Here is a 20000-nt window from a genome sequence, read left to right as displayed (position 1 = left end):
CATTGCAATGCAACAATAATAATAATAATAATATGCAATGCAAACTTTGTATTGCAATGCAATAATAATAATAATAATAATAATAATAATAATATGCAATGCCTTCTAAGGAGGGGAGAAAACATTGCATTGCAATAATAATAATAATAATAATAATAATATGCAATGCAAACTTTGTATTGCAATCCAATAATAATAATAATAATAATAATATGCAATGCAATGCCTTCTAAGGAGGAGAGAAAACATTGCATTGCTTTGCAAATCAGGATTTTTTTTGCAAATTTTTGCAATTTTTGCAAATGGAAGCTTCAGTTGCATCCATTGCAAACCCCCCCCCCTTTTTTTTGGGATGCAATTGAGGAAAGGGAGGAATTCAAGGGGTTCCCATTGCATCCGAGCTTGCATTGCATTGCATTGCAAGCCCCCCTCCCCAAATTGCCCCCAACCCCCCAATTCCATTCAATGCACTCACCAATGGATGCTCTTCCCTTCCTCCTTGTCTCTTCTTTGCAGTGCAATGCAACCCAATGCAATTATCTAGATACCCCAATTTGCAATGGATTGCAAGCCCACCCACCCCTTATTAGGATTACTATTAGTATGATTTTCCCCCCACCCCGTCCTTGCTTCCACCGCCTAGGACTGCGCCATGATGCCCTTCCTCTGGATCACGTGAACAGGAGGAAAAAAGGGGGGGTTTCAAGGAAGGGAGGGGGTCCAAGGGGAGCTAGAGCCTCCTCCTGCTCTGTGTGGGGTCTGCACGCCAAGCACTTCCCATGGAGCCCCTTGACACGCGTCCTGGGGCGCCCCCAGGGCCCCAATTGCACCTTGCACGTGTGAATGCGCCTTTTCTGTGTTCCTGCGGGCAGACGCCCCCCAAAGGAGAGGGAATGGGTTCTGCAAGGCATTCAGGGTTCACTAGTCAACAAGGGGGCTTCCCAGTGGAGAAGGCGAGAGTACACAACCATGTAATGTGATAATAATAATAATTATTATTTATTGCACTGTGCAATTTATTGCACTGTGCAATATAACAATATACAAGACTAATATGGTGCTCTGCTAATAATATAATGTATTTCACTGTGAAATATAATAATATACAAAACTAATATGGTGCTCTGCTAATAATATAATTTATTGCACAGTGCAATATAATAATAGTCAACACTAATATTGTGCTAAGCTAATATAATTATTGCACAGTGAAATATAATAATATACAAGAGTAATATGGTGCTCTGCTAATAATATAATTTATTGCAGTGAAATTTATTGCACAGTGCAATATAATAATATACAAGACTAATATTGTGCTCTGCTAATAATATAATTTATTGCACAGTGCAATATAATATACAAGACTAATTTTGTGCTATGCTAATATAATTTATTTCACTGTGCAATATAATAATATACAAGACTAATGTGCTCTGCTAATAATATAATTTATTTCACAGTTAAATTTATTGCACAGTGCAATATAATAATATACAAGACTAATATAATGCTATGCTAATATAATTATTGCCCGGTGAAATATAATAATATACAAGACTAGTATGGTGCTATGCTAATATACAGTGCAATATAATAATATACAAGACTAATATAATGCTATGCTAATATAATTATTGCTCGCTGCAATATAATAATATACAAGACTAGTATGGTGCTGTGCTAATAATATAATTTATTGAACAGTTAAATTTATTGCACAGTGCAATATAATAATAGTCAAGACTAATATTGTGCTAAGTTAATATAATTATTGCACTGTGCAATATAATAATATACAAGACTAACATGGTGCTCTGCTAATAATATAATTTATTGCACTGTGCAATATAATATACAAGACTAATGTTGTGCTATGCTAATATAATTATTGTACAGTGCAATATAATAATATACAAGACTAATATAATGCTATGCTAATATAATTGTTTCACGGTGAAATATAATAATATACAAGACTAATATGGTGCTCTTCTAATAATTTATTGCACAGTTAAATTTTTTGCACAGTGCAATATAATAATATATAAGACTAATATAGTGCTATGCTAATATAATTATTTCACGTTGCAATATAATAATATACAAAACTCATATGGTGCTCTGCTAATAATATAATTTATTTCACAGTGAAATTTATTTCACAGTGAAATATAATAATAGTCAAGACTAATATGGTGCTCTGCTAATATAATTATTGCACAGTGCAATATAATAATATACAAGACCAATATTGTGCTCTAATAATACAATTTATTGCACAGTTAAATTTATTGCACTGTGCAATATAATAATATACAAGACTAATATAGTGCTATGCTAATATAATTATTTCACGGTGAAATATAATAATATACAAGACTAATATTGTGCTCTGCTAATAATATAATTTATGGTACGGTGCAATATAATAATTTGGAGTCCCATTGGCTTTAATGGAGGGGCAAAATATCAAGGAGGATGCAATTTGTGGTGATCCGCTGGACTTGCTGACCAGGGAGTGGGGTGAGCTCCCGATATTAGCCCCAGCTTCTGCCAACCTAGCAGTTCAAAAACATGCAAATGTGAGTGGATCAATAGGTAACGCTTCTGCAGGAAGGTAATGGCACTCCATGCAGTCATGCCGGCATCCACATGTTTATGTTTATAATATTTTCACAAACCCCGATGACATCCAGACATATTATTATTATTATTTGAAACACCACAAGATGAGTCCACGGCAGACACTCTACTGGCTGTTGTATTGAATCCCACGTCGGACACTTCCCAAGTGTCTCGGACTGTGTGATGTATTGGCGAATAATTCGTGCAGATCCCAGTAAGGTGGCCTTTTGCAGCTGGCAGATGGTAATTTTGTCTGTGGCGATTGTCTTTAAGTGCAGGCCAAGGTCTTGAGGCACAGTCCCCCCCATTTTGCCTCCTGAGGAAAAGTCCTCTCTATCATTCTGTCTCTTGACGGCGGCCAAGCAGTTTCCTCATGGAAGGAATGCAGCAAAATGGAGGCTGGAGGAGACCATACTTCGTGCCATTTTGCCTCCCGAGGAGAACTTTTGGCCCTCATTTCCTCTCCTGAGTGAAACTCCCATTCACCATTTTGCCTCTGATGAAGGCATGGTGGAAATCCATAATACATATATTGGATTCAATCGTATAAGAAATAGGAATTAGAAAATACATATGAAATCACAAAGGGATATGTATGTATGCCTGAATGTCACTTCACTTGGGAAAATATTCTCTTCTTAAAAGCTGCAAATTAGAGTCCGGAAAGAGGCCAGGGTTTAGGAAAGGAATGTCTAAGGCTTGTGGCAAATATCAAGAGCCTTCCGTTTTGTACCAAGCAGGGCTTATCGTAAGATTAATGAGCCTGGCTATCAAGAGGCTTCTTCAGGAGAGACTTCTCGCAAGATGGATGGAAGCTCTTGCTATCAGTAGCCCGTAGCAGACACTCTGGCATTATGGTCCACTAATGAGCAGCTCTTTAGATCAAGGTGCTTAATGGATGATTGAAGGTGTTGAAGTTAAAGTATGCTATTGGAGTCAATGTAAAAGTGGAATTTTGTGACGCACATTGTGATGCTTGTATGATGCATGCAGGGGCGGCTCGTCCATTATGCGAAGTAAGCGGTCGCAGAACATTTTTTTTTGCCAGGGGTGCAGAGGCGCCTCTGTAAATGCCCCTCGACCACCACTTGAGGAGCGTCCCCTCAGCTCACAACAGCCCTAGCAGTCCGGGGGGAGCCTCGGCTTCCTTGCCTCACTGCCGGTCAATCCTCTTCCCAAAGGGGCCGGGCCCTTGAGCCTTGCCTAGCCCCTCTCGTTCCTGCTCCACCCGGCCACCGGGTGCGCGAGCAGAGCCGGCGTTCAATAGTTCTCTGTGTTCGATCCCTTCCCCATGACCAGCTCCCTTTCCCGATCCCCTGGCACTCCACCCGCCTCCTCTCCTCTCCCCAATCCGTGGGTGGGCCAAGGGGTGGAGCCACCACGTCTGGCCCGCTTTGGGTCTGGAGGCGTGTCTGAAGACCCCAGCGTGCGCACCAAAAGTCGCCTCTTCTCCTGGCTTTCTCTTTAGCCATTGGGACCGAGAGAGAGAGAGAGAGAGAGAGAGAGAGAGAGCCTCCAGCTGGAGGTATCTCCCACCTCCGCTCCCTCCTTTGTTTTTGCGCCTACCTTCAGGAAAGGGGGGCATCTCCACCTCTCTCTCTCTCTCTCTCTTGGTCCCAGTGGCTGAAGAGAAAGTCAGGAGAAGAGGTGACTTTTGGTGCACACGCTGGGGCCTTCAGGCACGCCATTGGGACCCAGAGAAAGAGAGAGAGCCCCTCCGGCTGGAGGTATCTCCCACCTCCGCTCCCTCCTTTGTTTTTGCGCCTACCTTCAGGAAAGGTGGGCATCTCCACCTCTGTCTCCCTCTCTCTCTCTCTTGGTCCCAAAGGCTGAGGAGAAAGTCAGGAGAAGAGGTGACTTTTGGTGCACACGCCGGGGTCTTCAGGCATGCCTTCGGACCCAAAGCGGGCCAGGCAAGGCAGCAAGTGCGGCAAGTGTAGTTACTGGGATGTATAGTTCACCTGCAATCAAAGAGCATTCTGAACTCCACCAGTGATGGAATTGAACCAAATATGGCACACAGAACTCCCACGACAAACAGAAAATATATATCAATTATTGGTTGGGGGGGGGGGGGGGCGAGGGCGTGTCAAAATACTGTTTGCTTACCGTTGAAAATTACCTAGGGCCGCCTCTGGATGCATGCATATTATTTTAAAGGGTATATAAACCAAGGCAATTCTTTTGTTCAGCACCCTGTTTCCTGGACTACCAGCAGGGTCCATATCTGGTTGGCACCAACTGAGAATAAACCGTGCTTTTACGGACCCCAGGAACTCTCTTTTGTCTCATTTCCTCAAACCTTTTTCCTGCCATTTCACCTCAAGAGGAAAACTCTTTGACTCATTCCTTCCATTGATCTCTTGGGGATAACTCCTTACCACCATTCTGCCTCGAGAGAACTTGAGGCAAAGTTACCTTTGCGGCCATTTTGCCTCATGCTTTGCTTCCCACCCTTTTTTCCTTCATAGATGGAGACAGAAAGGAATAGGAAAGGACCTGTCTAAAGTGTTCCGGCTCAGCGTATCTGTCCGAACGCATCTCCTTCTACGTCCCGCCTCGGAGTTTAAGATCTTCTGGGGAGGCAATGCTCTTGACGCCGCCTCTATCACAAGCGAGGTTGGTGGGGACGAGGAGCAGGACCTTCTCGGTGGTGGCCCCTCACCTGTGGAACTCACTCTCCGGGGAAATTAGGTCATCAACATCCCTCCTCTCCTTTAGAAGGAAATTAAAAACATGGATTTGGGACCAGGCCTTCGGGTAATCTGGCGGATAGAGAAGGCACAAGCGACGACTAGAATTGATGGATTGGACAACGTGGAATTTGAATTTACGGACTCTGAGCTGATAAACGTTGAGCACTAGATTGTTTTTAGGGATTGTGGAGGATAGAAGTGGCCTCGAGAGAGTTGTTTCGAAATCTCCTGGCCGTTCCCATGAGACCAAAAATGACACCCTGTGATAATGCAGCATGTCTCATTAAAAGCTCCTCTCCGCACTCGCATGTCGTGGATTCCACTTTGTGGCCCCATTTCGTAAGGTTGGCTCTGCATCTCGTGGTGCCCGAGCGCAGTCTGCTCAACGCCTTCCAAGTCGAACAGTCTTCTGTGTGCCCAGCGGGGAGTCTCTCATCTGGTATCACCCACAGATTGAGGTTCTGGGTTTGGGCCTGCCACTTTTGGACTCTCGCTTGCTGGGGTGTTCCAGCGAGTGTCTCTGTAGATCTTAGAAAACTATTTCTAGATTTAAGTCGTTGACGTGCTGGCTGATACCCAAACAGGGGATGAGCTGGAGATGTCTCTGCCTTGTTCCTTTCACTATTGCCTGCTACTTCCCGGCAGATGTCAGGTGGTGCAATACCGGCTAAGCAGTGTAATTTCTCCAGTGGTGTGGGGCGCAGACACCCCGTGATAATGCGGCATGTCTCATTAAGAGCCACATCCATTGTTTTAGTGTGATGAGATGTGTTCCACACTGGGCATGCATACTCAGCAGCAGAGTAGCACAGCGCAAGGGCAGATGTCTTCACTGTGTCTGGTTGTGATCCCCAGGTTGTGCCAGTCAGCTTTCGTATGATATTGTTTCTAGCGCCCACTTTTTGCTTGATGTTCAGGCAGTGCTTCTTGTAGGTCAGAGCACGGTCCAAAGTGACTCCCAGGTATTTGGGTGCGCTGCAATGCTCCAGTGGGATTCCTTCCCAGGTCATCCTCAGAGCTCGGGATGCTTCTCTGTTCTTGAGATGAAAGGCACATGTCTGTGTTTTGGATGGGTTGGGGATCAGCTGGTTTTCCCTGTAATAGGCAGTAAGAGCAGCTAGAGCTTCGGAGAGCTTCTGTTCAACCATCTCAAAGCTCCCTGCTTGAGCGGTGATGGCACGATCATCAGCATAGATTAAACTCTCTGTCCCGTCTGGCAGTGGCTGGTCATTTGTGTAGATGTTGAACATGGATGGGGCAAGCACGCTCCCCTGAGGCAGGCCGTTCTTCTGTTTCCGCCATCTGCTTCTCTGGCCATGGAACTCAACAAAAAAGCTCCTGTTTGGTAGCTGATTTCCTTGAGTGGTGATAGCATGATCATCAGCATAGATGAATCTCTCTGTCCCTTCTGGCAGTGGCTGGTCATTGGTGTAGATGTTGAACATGGATGGAGCAAGCACGCTCCCCTGAGGCAGGCCGTCCTTCTGTTTCCGCCATCTGCTTCTCTGGCCCTGGAACTCAACAAAAAAGCTCCTGTTCGGTAGCTGATTTCCTTGAGTGGTGATAGCATGATCATCAGCATAGATGAAGCTCTCTGTCCCTTCTGGCAGTGGCTGGTCATTGGTGTAGATGTTGAACATGGATGGAGCAAGCACTCTCCCCTGAGGCAGGCCGTTCTCCTGTTTCCGCCATCTGCTTCTCTGGCCCTGGAACTCAACAAAAAAGCTCCTGTTTGGTAGCTGATTTCCTTGAGTGGTGATAGCACGATCACCAGCATAGATGAATCTCTCTGTCCCTTCTGGCAGTGGCTGGTCATTTGTGTCGATGTTGAACATGGATGGAGCAAGCACGCTCCCCTGAGGCAGGCCGTTCTTCTGTTTCCGCCATCTGCTTCTCTGGCCATGGAACTCAACAAAAAAGCTCCTGTTTTGTAGCAGGTTTCCTATGAGGCAGGTCAGGTGGTCGTGCTTTGTGATACTATACATTTTTCTCAGGAGGAGGTGGTGGTTCACAGTCTCATAAGCCACTGACAGGTCTATGAAGACAGCTCCTGTGATCTGCTGCCTTTCAAAGCCACCTTCTATGTGCTGAGTCAGGTTCAGCACTTGCGATGTGCAGCTTCTGCCTTTCCTGAAGCCAGCTTGCTGTGGGATCAAACAGGGGTCTATTTTTTTCCATAATTCTATGCAAAATAAGTCTCTCCAGAACTTTGTAGAGGTGGCACAGCAGGGAGATTGTTCTGTAGCTTTTTGGGTCATTGAGGTCTTTGCCTGGCTTCAAGATGGCGATGACTCTTGCTTTCCTCCAGATTTTGGGGATCCGACAGGATGCAGTGCAGTTGTTCATCAGCTCCAGTAGCCAGCGCCTTGCTTTGGGACCAAAGTTCTAGATTTGTTCCATCCGCAGATCATCCAAGCCAGCTGCTTTGCCATTTTTACATTTGTTGAAAGCCACGTCCAATTCAGTAGATGTAAAGGGTTCATGGAGGTTGTTGTTCTCAATCTCTGGTTGTCTGGCTATTGGTTTCTTTCCTACTTTGGTGGCAAGGTTGGGTTTCCCATTCTTCAAGAGTTGGTGTGCTATCTGATCTGCCTTTATGTTGGCATGGGTATTAGTTTGTGAGGGGTCATTGCTCAGCCGTCTCATCAGCCTCCACGCCTTCTGGCTGCTCCTGCCCATGTCGACCTCTGTGATCAGCTTGATTTCTTACATAACTCTATTAAATGTGGGGGTGAGATTAATAATAATAATAATAATAATAACAATAACAATAACAATAATAATAATAATCATCATCATCATCATCCTACCCCAAATGGAAGTATATTATTATTATTATATATTATTTTGCTTTATATTATTATTGTTGTAATTATTTCTTACATAACTCTATTCAATGTGAGGTAGGATTAATAATAATAATAATAATAATAATCCCACCCCACACTGAAATATATTATTATTATGTATTATTTTGCTTTATATTATTGTTGTAATTATTTCTTACATAACTGTACTCAATGTGGAGTGAGATTAATAATATAAGGCCAATTGGCAGATCAATAAAAATAGTTCATCAGTCAATAACAATAACAATAATAATAATAATAATAATAATCCCACCCCACATTGAAATATATTATTATTATGTATTATTTTCTTACATAACTCTATTCAATGTGGGGTGAGATTAATAATAATAATAATAATAATAATAATCCTACCCCAAATTGAAGTATATTATTATTATATATTATTTTACTTTATATTATTCTTGTAATTATTTCTTACATAACTCTATTCAATGTGGGGTGAGATCAATAATAATAATAATAATCCCACCCCACATTGAAATATATTATTATTATTTTATATTATTTTACTTTATGTTATTGTTGTAATTATTTCTTACATAATTCTGTTCAATGTGGGGTGAGATCAATAATAATAATAATAATAATCCCACCCCACATTGAAATATATTATTATTATATATTATTTTACTTTATATTATTATTGTTGTAATTATTTCTTACATAACTCTATTCAATTTGAGGTAGGATTAATAATAATAATAATAATCCCACCCCACATTGAAATATATTATTATTATTATTATATATTATTTTGCTTTATATTATTGTTGTAATTATTTCTTACATAACTGTACTCAACGTGGGGTGAGATTAATAATAATAATCCCACCCCACATTGAAATATATTATTATTATGTATAATTTTCTTACATAACTCTATTCAATGTGGGGTGAGATTAATAATAACAATAATAATAATAATAATAATCCTACCCCAAATTGAAGTATATTATTATTATATATTATTTTACTTTATATTATTATTGTTGTAATTATTTCTTACATAACTCTATTCAATGTGGGGTGAGATTAATAATAATAATAATAATAATAATCTCATCCTACATTGAATAGAGTTATGTAAGAAATAATTACAACAATAATATTGTGTGTTGTATTTCCATTGTCTGTTGTGATAAGGCCAATTGGCGGATCAATAAAAATAGTTCATCAGTCAATAACAACAATAATAATAATAATTATAATCCCACCCCACATTGAAATATATTATTATTATTATTATTATTATTATTATTATTTTACATATATTATTTTATATTATTATTGTTGTAAATATTTCTTACATAACTCTATTCAGTATGGGATGAGATTAATAATAATAATAATCATCATCATCATCATTTCACCCCACACTGAATAGAGTTATGTAAGAAATAATTGCAACAATAATAATATTGTGCGTTGTATTTCCATTCTCTGTTGTGATAAGGCCAATTGGCGGATCAATAAAAATCGATAATCGTTCAATCACAACAATAACAATAATAATAATTATTATAATCCCACCCCACATTGAAATATATTATAATATTGTCTGTTGCATTTCCATTCTCTGTTGTGATAAGGCCAATTGGCTGATCAATAAAAATCAATAATCGTTCAATAACAACAATAACAATAATAATTATTATTATAATCCCACCCCACATTGAAATATATTATAATATTGTCTGTTGCATTTCCATTCTCTGTTGTGATAAGGCCAATTGGCGGATCAATAAAAATCGATAATCATTCAATCACAACAATAACAATAATTATTATTATTATAATCCCACCCCACATTGAAATATATTATAATATTGTCTGTTGCATTTCTATTCTCTGTTGTGATAAGGCCAATTGGCAGATCAATAAAAATAGTTCATCATTCAATCACAACAATAACAATAATAATTATTATTATAATCCCACCCCACATTGAAATATATTATAATATTGTCTGTTGCATTTCCATTCTCTGTTGTGATAAGGCCAATTGGCGGATCAATAAAAATCGATAATTGTTCAATAACAACAATAACAATAATTATGATTATTATAATTCCACCCCACATTGAAATATATTATTATTATTATTATTATATATTATCTTACTTTATATTATTCTTGTAATTATTTCTTACATAACTCTATTCAATGCGGGGTGTGATTAATAATGATAATAATAATAATAATAATAATAATATCATCCCACATTGTATCGAAATAACTGTTAAGAAATAATTACAACAGTAAGACTACTGTGTGTTGTATTTCTACTGTCTGATTTGCTAAGGCCAATTGGCGGATCAATAAATATCGTTCACCGTTCAACAATAACAATAATAATACTAAAAATAGAAGAAGACATTCTTCCTGGAAGGATCAGGAAAAGGTCTGTCTCTATATATAGGATTGCATTGAAGAATAGAAAGCATTACTTTGCACCAAAATATTGTATTTATTTGTGAAACTAAAGGCGGAAGAGACGCCTGTTTCAAGGCTTGACGGTGCTGTTGATGTACGACTCCAGGATGAAGATGGTCTCGTCCACTTGGTTTTCGCTGGCGTCGATCCTTGGATTTGAAAAAGGGGAAGAAAGAGAGTTTTCTTAGTGCCGCGTCCCTTCCGTTCGGCCCACGTTTCGTTCGGTTTAGTCCGCAATGTATCCCTTGGAAGGACTCACTTGTGGACGTTGCGTTTGAGGTCTTCCAGCTGCTGGCGTTCAGGAGCCGTGATCATCTCCTCGATCTCCTGCAACTGGGCCTCCTCGGCGCCCCCAGACGACTGCAAGGAAGCCAAGATGGCTTCCACCCGCTGGGACTTCTCCAGAAGGCGCCTGGACCGGGAAGCGGCCAGAGGGAGAAGAGAAAGACGGGAAGAAGAAGCGTTAGAATATGAGTAAGAATAAGGGTAAAAAGACGGGTACGAAGAAGGGTAAGGTATACAATGAGGACAAGATGGCCTCCTCCCGATGGGACTTCTCCAGCAGGTGCCTTGACCGGGAAGTGGCCAGAGGGAAAAGAGCAAGACGGGGAAAAAGAAGTGTTAGGATACGAGGAAGGGTATGAGTAAGGGTAAAGTAAGGCTGCAGTGAGGACAAGATGGCCTCCTCCCGATGGGACTTCTCTAGCAGGTGCCTGGACCGGGAAGCGGCCAGAGGGAAAAGAGAAAGACAAGGAAGAAGGTTAGAATATGAGGAAGGGTACGAGAAAGGGTAAGGTAAGGCTGCAGTGAGGACAAGATGGCCTCCTCCCGCTGGGACTTCTCCAGCAGGTGCCTGGACCAGGAAGCGGCCAGGGGGAAAAGAGAAAGACAGGAAGAAGAAGCGTTAGAATACGAGTAAGAATAAGGGTAAAAGGAAGGGTACGAATAAGGGTAAGGTATGCAATGAGGACAAGATGGCTTCCTCCTGCTGGGACTTCTCCAGAAGGTGCCTGGACCGGGAAGTGGCCAGAGGGAAAAGAGAAAGATGGGGAAAAAGAAGTGTTAGAATACGAGTAAGGGTACGAGTAAGGGTAAGGTAAGGCTGCAGTCAGGACAAGATGGCCTCCTCACATTGGGACTTCTGTAGCAGGTGCCTGGACCGGGAAGTGGCCAGAGGGAAAAGAGAAAGACGGTAAGAAGAAGCATTAGGATATGAGTAAGAATAAGGGTGAGAGGAAGGGTACGAATAAGGGTAAGGTGAGGCCTGCAGTGAGGACAAGATGGCCTCCACCCGCTGGGACTTCTCTAGCAGGTGCCTGGACCGGGAAGTGGCCAGAGGGAAAAGAGAAAGAAGGGGAAGAAAAAGTGTTAAACTATGAGTAAGAATAAGAGCAAGAAGAAGGGTATGAATAAGGGTAAGTTAAGGCGTGCAGTGAGGACAAGATGGCTTCCTCCCACTGGGACCTATCCAGCAGGTGCCTGGACCGGGAAGTGGCCAGAGGGAAAAGAGAAAGACAGGAAGAAGAAGCGTTAGAATATGAGTAAGAATAAGGGTGAGAGGAAGGGTACGAATAAGGGTAAGGTGAGGCCTGCAGTGAGGACAAGATGGCCTCCACCCGCTGGGACTTCTCCAGCAGGTGCCTGGACTGGGAAGTGGCCAGAGGGAAAGATGGGGAAAAAGAAGTGTTAGAATACGAGGAAGGGTACGAGTAAGGGTAAGGTGAGGCCTGCAGTGAGGACAAGATGGCCTCCACCCGCTGGGACTTCTCCAGCAGGTGCCTGGACCGGGAAGCGGGGAAGAAGAAGTTTCAGAATACGAGGAAGGGTACGAGTAAGGGTAAGTAAGGCTGCAGTGAGGACAAGATGGCCTCCTCCCGCTGGGACTTCTCCAGCAGGTGCCTGGACCGGGAAGCGGGGAAGAAGAAGTTTCAGAATACGAGGAAGGGTACGAGTAAGGGTAAGGTAAGGCTGCAGTGAGGACAAGATGGCCTCAACCCGCTGGGACTTATGGGTAAGGGTAAAGAATATAGGTTTCAAATGAAGTCGGCCATCGTTATTACGGTGGGAGACCTGGGACCCCTTGGTAGTTCTGGATCCCCCCACAAACACCCCCGAACGCAGACTTGCTCACCGGTTCTCCTTGGTCTCGTGGAGCCGCCTTTCCATCAGGTTGGCCACGCTCTGGAACAGAAAGAAGGCCGGATTCGTGCACTCATAAGAATCTTCATGGTACTAATTATAATAATGACAATAATCTATGTACATAATAAAAGTCAGTGTTTGTATGCGGAGGGAGGGCGGTGTATGTGGCAGCTTTCTGACTGGCTGCCACTTTCACAGGCTACTGTGACCGGCACGGGTGATGAACCTGGACCAAACTTGGCACACATAACCCCCATGACCCCCTTTACGTCCTGGTGAGGTTTGGGGGAGGACGGACAAAGGATGATGGGATTTGTAGTACTTTCAAATTCATCGGTTCCCATAGACCACTGTGGCTCCAAACAAACACTGATAACGATCAAACTTGGCACACAGAGCTCCCATGACCCACTCTACATCCTACTGCAGTTTGGAGGAGGGCTGACCATGGATGATGGGACTTGAAGTACCACCACTCTCTTCCCAAGACCACTGAGACCTTCATCCAATGACCAATCAAGACCAATCTTAGCACACAAAATGCCCATGAGCCTCTTTTCGTCCTGGTGAGGGTTGGGGGAGGACGGACAATGGATGATGGGATTCGTTATACTTTCCCACCCCTTTTGTTCCCACAGACTACTGCGGCCCCAAAACAAGGACCGATAAAGACCAAACTTGGCACACAGAGCCCCCATGACCCACTCTACATCCTACTGCTGTTTGGAGGAGGGTGGGCCATGGATGATGGGATTTGTAGTACATCCACTCACTTCCCGAGACCACTGCAACCCTCATCCAATGACTGATCAAGACCAAACTTGGCACATAGAGCCCTCATGATCCTACTGCAGTTTGGAGGAGGGCTGACCATGGATGATGGGACCTGAAGTACCTCCACTCTCTTCCCAAGACCACTGAGACCCTCATCCAATGACCAATCAAGACCAAACTTAGCACACAAAATGCCCATGAGCCTCTTTTCATCCTGATGATGGGACTCACTTCCTGAGACCATTTTGAGCCATATAAATAACTGATAAAGACCAACCTTGATACACAATTCCTTTCTCAATTAACCCGGGCAGCGCCGGGTCCCCAAGCTAGTATAAAAATATAATCATGATTCGAAGAATAATATTATAATATATTCATTGCGATACTAATAATAATGTAATATATTCCAATTATAATAAATAATGTATATAATCACGATAATAAATATATTATTAATAATAGTATTAAATAATTATAATATGATGAATAATAATAATAATAACAATAATAGTTGTGAAGGTAATATGTGTGAGATTATGGGTAAGAATGTGTATCTTTTTTCACGTGTGGATTGGTGGGGAAAAGACTGGGAAGTGTTGCGTGCCTTGTAAGAGCGGTGGAGCAGCATGCGTGCGGCAGAGAGCGTGTCCACCCCGTAGAGGTAGAAGGTCCGGGAAGGAGCGTGGTCCGGGGTCTTCGGGATTTCCTGTTGTGGGAAGAGCAGGAATTAGCATTTGCACACAGGCAACCACCACAAGGGCCATTCCAACAACCCTCATAATAATAATAATAATAATAATAATAATAATAATAATAACAAACAATAATAATAATATAGTATTAATAATACAATAATAAACATTTGCACATTGGCAGTGATCACAAGGCCAGTCCAACAAGCCTAATAGTAATAATATTCATAATAATAATAATAATATAGTTTGCACACTGGTGGCAAGCACAAGGGCCATTCCAACAAGCCTAATAATAATAATAATAATAATAATAATAATAATAATAATAATAAACCTTTGCACATTGGCACAAGGGCCGTTCCAACAAGCCTAATAATAATAATAATAATAATAATAATAGTAATAATAATAAACATTTGCACATTGGTAATGAGCACAAGGGCCATTCCAGCAACCCTAATAATAATAATAATAATAATAATAATAGTTTACACACTGGCGTCAACCACAAAGACCACTCCAACAACCCTAGTAATAATAATAATAATAATAATAATAATAATAATAATAAACATTTGCACATTGGTAATGAGCACAAGGGCCATTCCAGCAACCCTAATAATAATAATAATAATAGTTTACACACTGGCTTCAACCACAAAGGCCACTCCAATAAGCCTAATAATAATAATAATAATAATAATAATAATAATAATAAACATTTGCACATTGGTAATGAGTACAAGGGCATTTCCAGCAATCCTAATAATAATAATAATAATAATAATAATAATAGTTTACACACTGGCGTCAACCACAAAGGCCACTCCAATAAGCCTAATAATAATAATAATAATAATAATAATAAACATTTGCACATTGGTAATGAGCACAAGGGCATTTCCAGCAACACTAATAATAATAATAATAATAATAATAATAATAGTTTACACACTGGCGTCAACCACAAAGGCCACTCCAATAAGCCTAATAATAATAATAATAATAATAATAATAATAAACCTTTGCACATTGGCACAAGGGCCGTTCCAACAACCCTAATAATAATAATAATAATAATAATAATAATAGTAATAATAATAAACATTTGCACATTGGTAATGAGCACAAGGGCCATTCCAGCAACCCTAATAATAATAATAATAATAATAATAGTTTACACACTGGCTTCAACCACAAAGGCCACTCCAATAAGCCTAATAATAATAATAATAATAATAATAAACATTTGCACATTGGTAATGAGCACAAGGGCATTTCCAGCAACCCTAATAATAATACTAATAATAATAATAATAAACATTTGCACATTAGTAATGAGCACAAGGGCCATTCCAGCAACCCTAATAATAATGATAATGGTAATAATAATAAGGATAGTGAGGCCTGACTTGTAAGGCGACGATGTTGGCGGAGAGCATCTTGTACATCATCTCCTTGGCCTCCTTGGCCGGGATCATGGCAAAGTCCTCGATCTGCTTCTGCTCCAAGTGCTTCTTCCGCAAAAGCAGCCGGAAGATCCGCGCACAGCGGGAGCCAAACCTGGATTTTCGTGCGGGAAAAATAATCATGATTTATTTCATTTACACCTGGTCTTTCTGCACATATATGTATTTACGTATGTGCACATATTTTATTATTATTATTATTATTATTATTATTATTATATCACTTTATTATTATATGACATTATTATACATTCTATACATATATGTATTTACATATGTGCACATATTTATTATTGCATAGTATTTTTATTATTATGAGATATTATACATTCTATACATACATATGCACATGTATTTATTACATAGTATTTTATTATTATATGACATACTATACATATATGTACATATGCGCACATATTTATTATTATATCGTATTTTATGATTATATTTCATTATTATATATTCTATACATATATGTACATATGTGCACATATTTTATTATTACTATTATTGTATTACATTATTATAATATGACATTATACATTCTATACATATATGTATTTACGTACGTGCACATATTATTATATAGTATTTTTATTATTATATGACATTATTATTATCCATTCTATACATATATGTGCATATGTGCATATATTTTAATATTATTATTATGATTCCATTATAATAATATGACATTTTAATACATTCTATGCATATATATATATATTTACATATATGCACATATTTATTACATAATATTTTTATTATTATATGACATTATTATTATCCATTCTATATATATATATATGCACATGTGCGCATATTTTATTATTATTATTATTATTATTATTATTATATTACATTATTATTATATGACATTAAAATTATTTTAATATTATTATTATATTACATTATTATATGGCATTATACATTCTATACATATATGTATTTACGTATGGGCACATATTTATTATTATTATATAGTATTTTTATTATTATATGACATTATTATTATCCATTCTATATATAAATATATATATGCATTTGTGTACATATTTTATTATTATTATTATTATTATTATTATTATATTACATTATTATTATTATTATTATTAACTTTATTTGTACCCCGCTAGCATCTCCCGAAGGACTCGATGCGGCTTACACAGGCCGAAGCCTCAAAACACAATACAATAGAAACATAACACAACAGTAAACAAAGCAAATCAAATAATATTAAATTATATGAATTATATGACATTATAATATTATAATATTATATGACATAATATTAAATTATATGAATTATATGACATTATAATATTATAATATTATATGACATTATAATATTAAATTATAATATTATATGGCATTATAATATTAAATTATATGAATTATATGACATTATAATTCATTCTATGCATATTTATGTCCGTGCACATATTTATTATTATATAGTATTTTTATTTTTATATATATATATATATATATATATATATCCATATGTGCACACATTTTATTATTATTATTATTATATTACATTATTATTATTATTATTATTATTATTATATGACATTATAATACATTCTATGCATATTTATGTCCGTGCACATATTTATTATTATATAGTATTTTTATTTATATATATATATATATATATATATATATCCATATGTGCACATATTTTATTATTATTATTATTATATTACATTATTATTATTATATGACATTATAATTAATTCTATGCATATTTATGTCTGTGCACATATTTATTATTATATAGTATTTATATATATATATATATATATATCCATATGTGCACATATTTTATTATTATTATTATTATATTACATTATTATTATTATTATAATATGACATTATAATTCATTCTATGCATATTTATGTCCGTGCACATATTTATTATTATATAGTATTTTTATTTATTTATATATATATATATATATATATATATATCCATATGTGCACATATTTTATTATTATTATTATTATTATTATATTACATTATTATTATTATTATTATTATATGACATTATAATTCATTCTATGCATATTTATGTCCGTGCACATATTTATTATTATATAGTATTTTTATTTATATATATATATATATATATATATATATATATATCCATATGTGCACATATTTTATTATTATTATTATTATTATTATTATTATATTACATTATTATTATTATTATTATTATATGACATTATAATTCATTCTATGCATATTTATGTCCGTGCACATATTTATTATTATATAGTATTTTTATATATATATATATATATATATATATATCCATATGTGCACATATTTTATTATTATTATTATTATTATTATATTACATTATTATTATATGACATTATAATACATTCTCTATGCATATTTACGTATGTACACATATTTCTAGCATTATTATGCTTATTATTTACCTTTCCTGGACGATGGATTCCAGGGTGGCGGTGGCCAGGGAGGCCAAGGCTTTGTGGAGGTCTGTTTTGGGAGAAAGTTATGGAAATAGACACGGGAGGGAGACCGTATGTGATCTTTAATATGGATCGTACTTATGGGAAAAAAGGATACTGATGACGTACATCCCTCCGCCGCTTTCGCCGGATTTCCCAACAAATTCCAACTGCAAAAGAAAATGCAAAATGTGTGAACTATACATCCCAGTAACTACAACTTGCATATGTCAAGGTCTATTTTCCCCTCAAGAGCGCCCCTGGGCAACATCAAGTCTAGGTTCTTGTGGGGTTTTTTCGGGCTATAGGGCCATGTTCTAGAGGCATTCTCTCCTGACGTTTCGCCTGCATCTACGGCAAGCATCCTCAGAGGGAGTGAGGTCTGTTGGAATTAGGACAATGGGTTTATATATCTGTGGGATGGCTGGGGTGGGGCAAGGAGCTCTTCCCTGCTGGAGCTAGGTGTGAATGTTTCAACTGACCACCTTCATTAGCATTTGAAGGCCTGGCTGAGCCTGGGAAAATCTCTTGTTGAGGTCCAAGGTCACGGGGCCAGCATGACCGCATGGAGCGCCGTTACCTTCTCGCTGGAGTTGTACCTATTGATCTACTCACATTTGCATGTTTTCGAACTGATAGGTTGGCATAAGCTGTTGTGTCAGCTCCACTGGCTGCCGATCCAGTTAAAATGTGCCTGGTTGTTTCCTCTCTGCTGTTTTGCTGTTGCAATTTTAGAGTTTTTTAGGGAGAGACAGGAAACAACCAGGCACAGCTTAACACCTCTCAACAAAAGATTTTCCCAGGCTCAGCCAGGCCTTCAAATGCTAATGAAGGTGGTCAGTTGAAACATTCACACCTAGCTCCAGCAGGGAAGAGCTCCTTGCCCCACCCCAGCCATTCCACAGATATATATACCCATTGTCCTAATTCCAACAGACCTCACTACCTCTGAGGATGCTTGCCGTAGATGCAGGCGAAACGTCAGGAGAGAATGCCTCTAGAACATGGCCCTATAGCCTGAAAAAACCCACAAGAACCTAGTGATTCCAGCCATGAAAGCCTTCGACAATACATGAACATCAAGTCTACTGCGAAGGCTTACTTTGCGTACTACGTTGGCCACCCCTGTGTGTTCGCTAATTAATTTCAAAGGCAAAAATACTTTTTCTTACCGGGTCGTCGGCCAGGAGCGTCAGGTACTGGTCAAGGGTCTGCTTGGAAATGTTGTAGCCGGACGGGAGCGACCGGAATATCTTGACAAGGAAAGAATCCACACATTTCCATTGGTCGCTTCGACACTAAACCCACCTCTGCAAGACCTTAGCTGCACATTATTTATGTAAGGCTTTATATAAGCGAGGAAATGCAGCAGGAGTTTCACGAAATGCATCGGATGAGCGGAAGCGTACCATTTTCTCAACACAATGAAATGTGAGCTGTTGACAATAGGATGTCATACTTGTAGTATTACTACTACTACTACTACTATTACTACTACTAGCTGTCTCCTGTCATACACTGTTGTGGCCCAGATTGTGTATATGTGTTATTATTATTATTATTATTATTACTAGCCATCTCCTGCCACGCATTGCTGTGGCCCAGATTTTGTATATGTGTTGTTGTTGTTGTTGTTATTATTATTATTATTATTATTATTATTACTAGCTGTCCCCTGCCACTCATTGCTGTGGCCCAGTCTGTGAATATGTGTTGTTGTTGTTATTATTATTATTACTATTATTATTATTACTACTACTACTACTACTACTATTACTACTACTAGCCGTCTCCTGTCAT

At 38.5% G+C, this 20000-nt stretch overlaps 2 protein-coding genes across 3 annotated transcripts in view; both read right to left on the bottom strand.

Moving 5' to 3' along the window:
* Window positions 1–934, bottom strand: part of LOC132764050 (RNA-binding protein 4-like) — a 9339-nt gene extending 8405 nt beyond the window's left edge. The window contains exon 1 of one of the 2 annotated variants that reach the window (XM_060757865.2): window positions 476–934. The gene's annotated coding sequence lies outside the window, so the exon portion shown is untranslated. The remainder of the gene's footprint in view (window positions 1–475) is intronic. The other variant, XM_067472568.1, reaches the window with a different exon arrangement.
* Window positions 935–10644: 9710 nt separating this feature from the next.
* The window catches only part of POLR3C (RNA polymerase III subunit C), a 24623-nt gene continuing 15267 nt past the window's right edge, over window positions 10645–20000 (bottom strand). Inside the window, exons 8-15 of the mRNA XM_067472566.1 lie at window positions 19373–19453; window positions 18319–18370; window positions 18168–18228; window positions 15657–15807; window positions 14154–14255; window positions 12762–12811; window positions 10890–11042; window positions 10645–10779 (exon numbers count right to left, since the gene is read on the bottom strand). Coding sequence (XP_067328667.1) covers window positions 10701–10779; window positions 10890–11042; window positions 12762–12811; window positions 14154–14255; window positions 15657–15807; window positions 18168–18228; window positions 18319–18370; window positions 19373–19453 — 729 coding nt within the window. The 3' untranslated portion in view covers window positions 10645–10700. The remainder of the gene's footprint in view (window positions 10780–10889; window positions 11043–12761; window positions 12812–14153; window positions 14256–15656; window positions 15808–18167; window positions 18229–18318; window positions 18371–19372; window positions 19454–20000) is intronic.

Source organism: Anolis sagrei, chromosome 12, assembly GCF_037176765.1.
Source record: "Anolis sagrei isolate rAnoSag1 chromosome 12, rAnoSag1.mat, whole genome shotgun sequence".
Taxonomy (NCBI): Eukaryota; Metazoa; Chordata; class Lepidosauria; order Squamata; family Dactyloidae; genus Anolis; species Anolis sagrei.
Note: the sequence above shows the minus strand (reverse complement) of the source record. Positions and strands in the feature narration are given on the sequence as shown.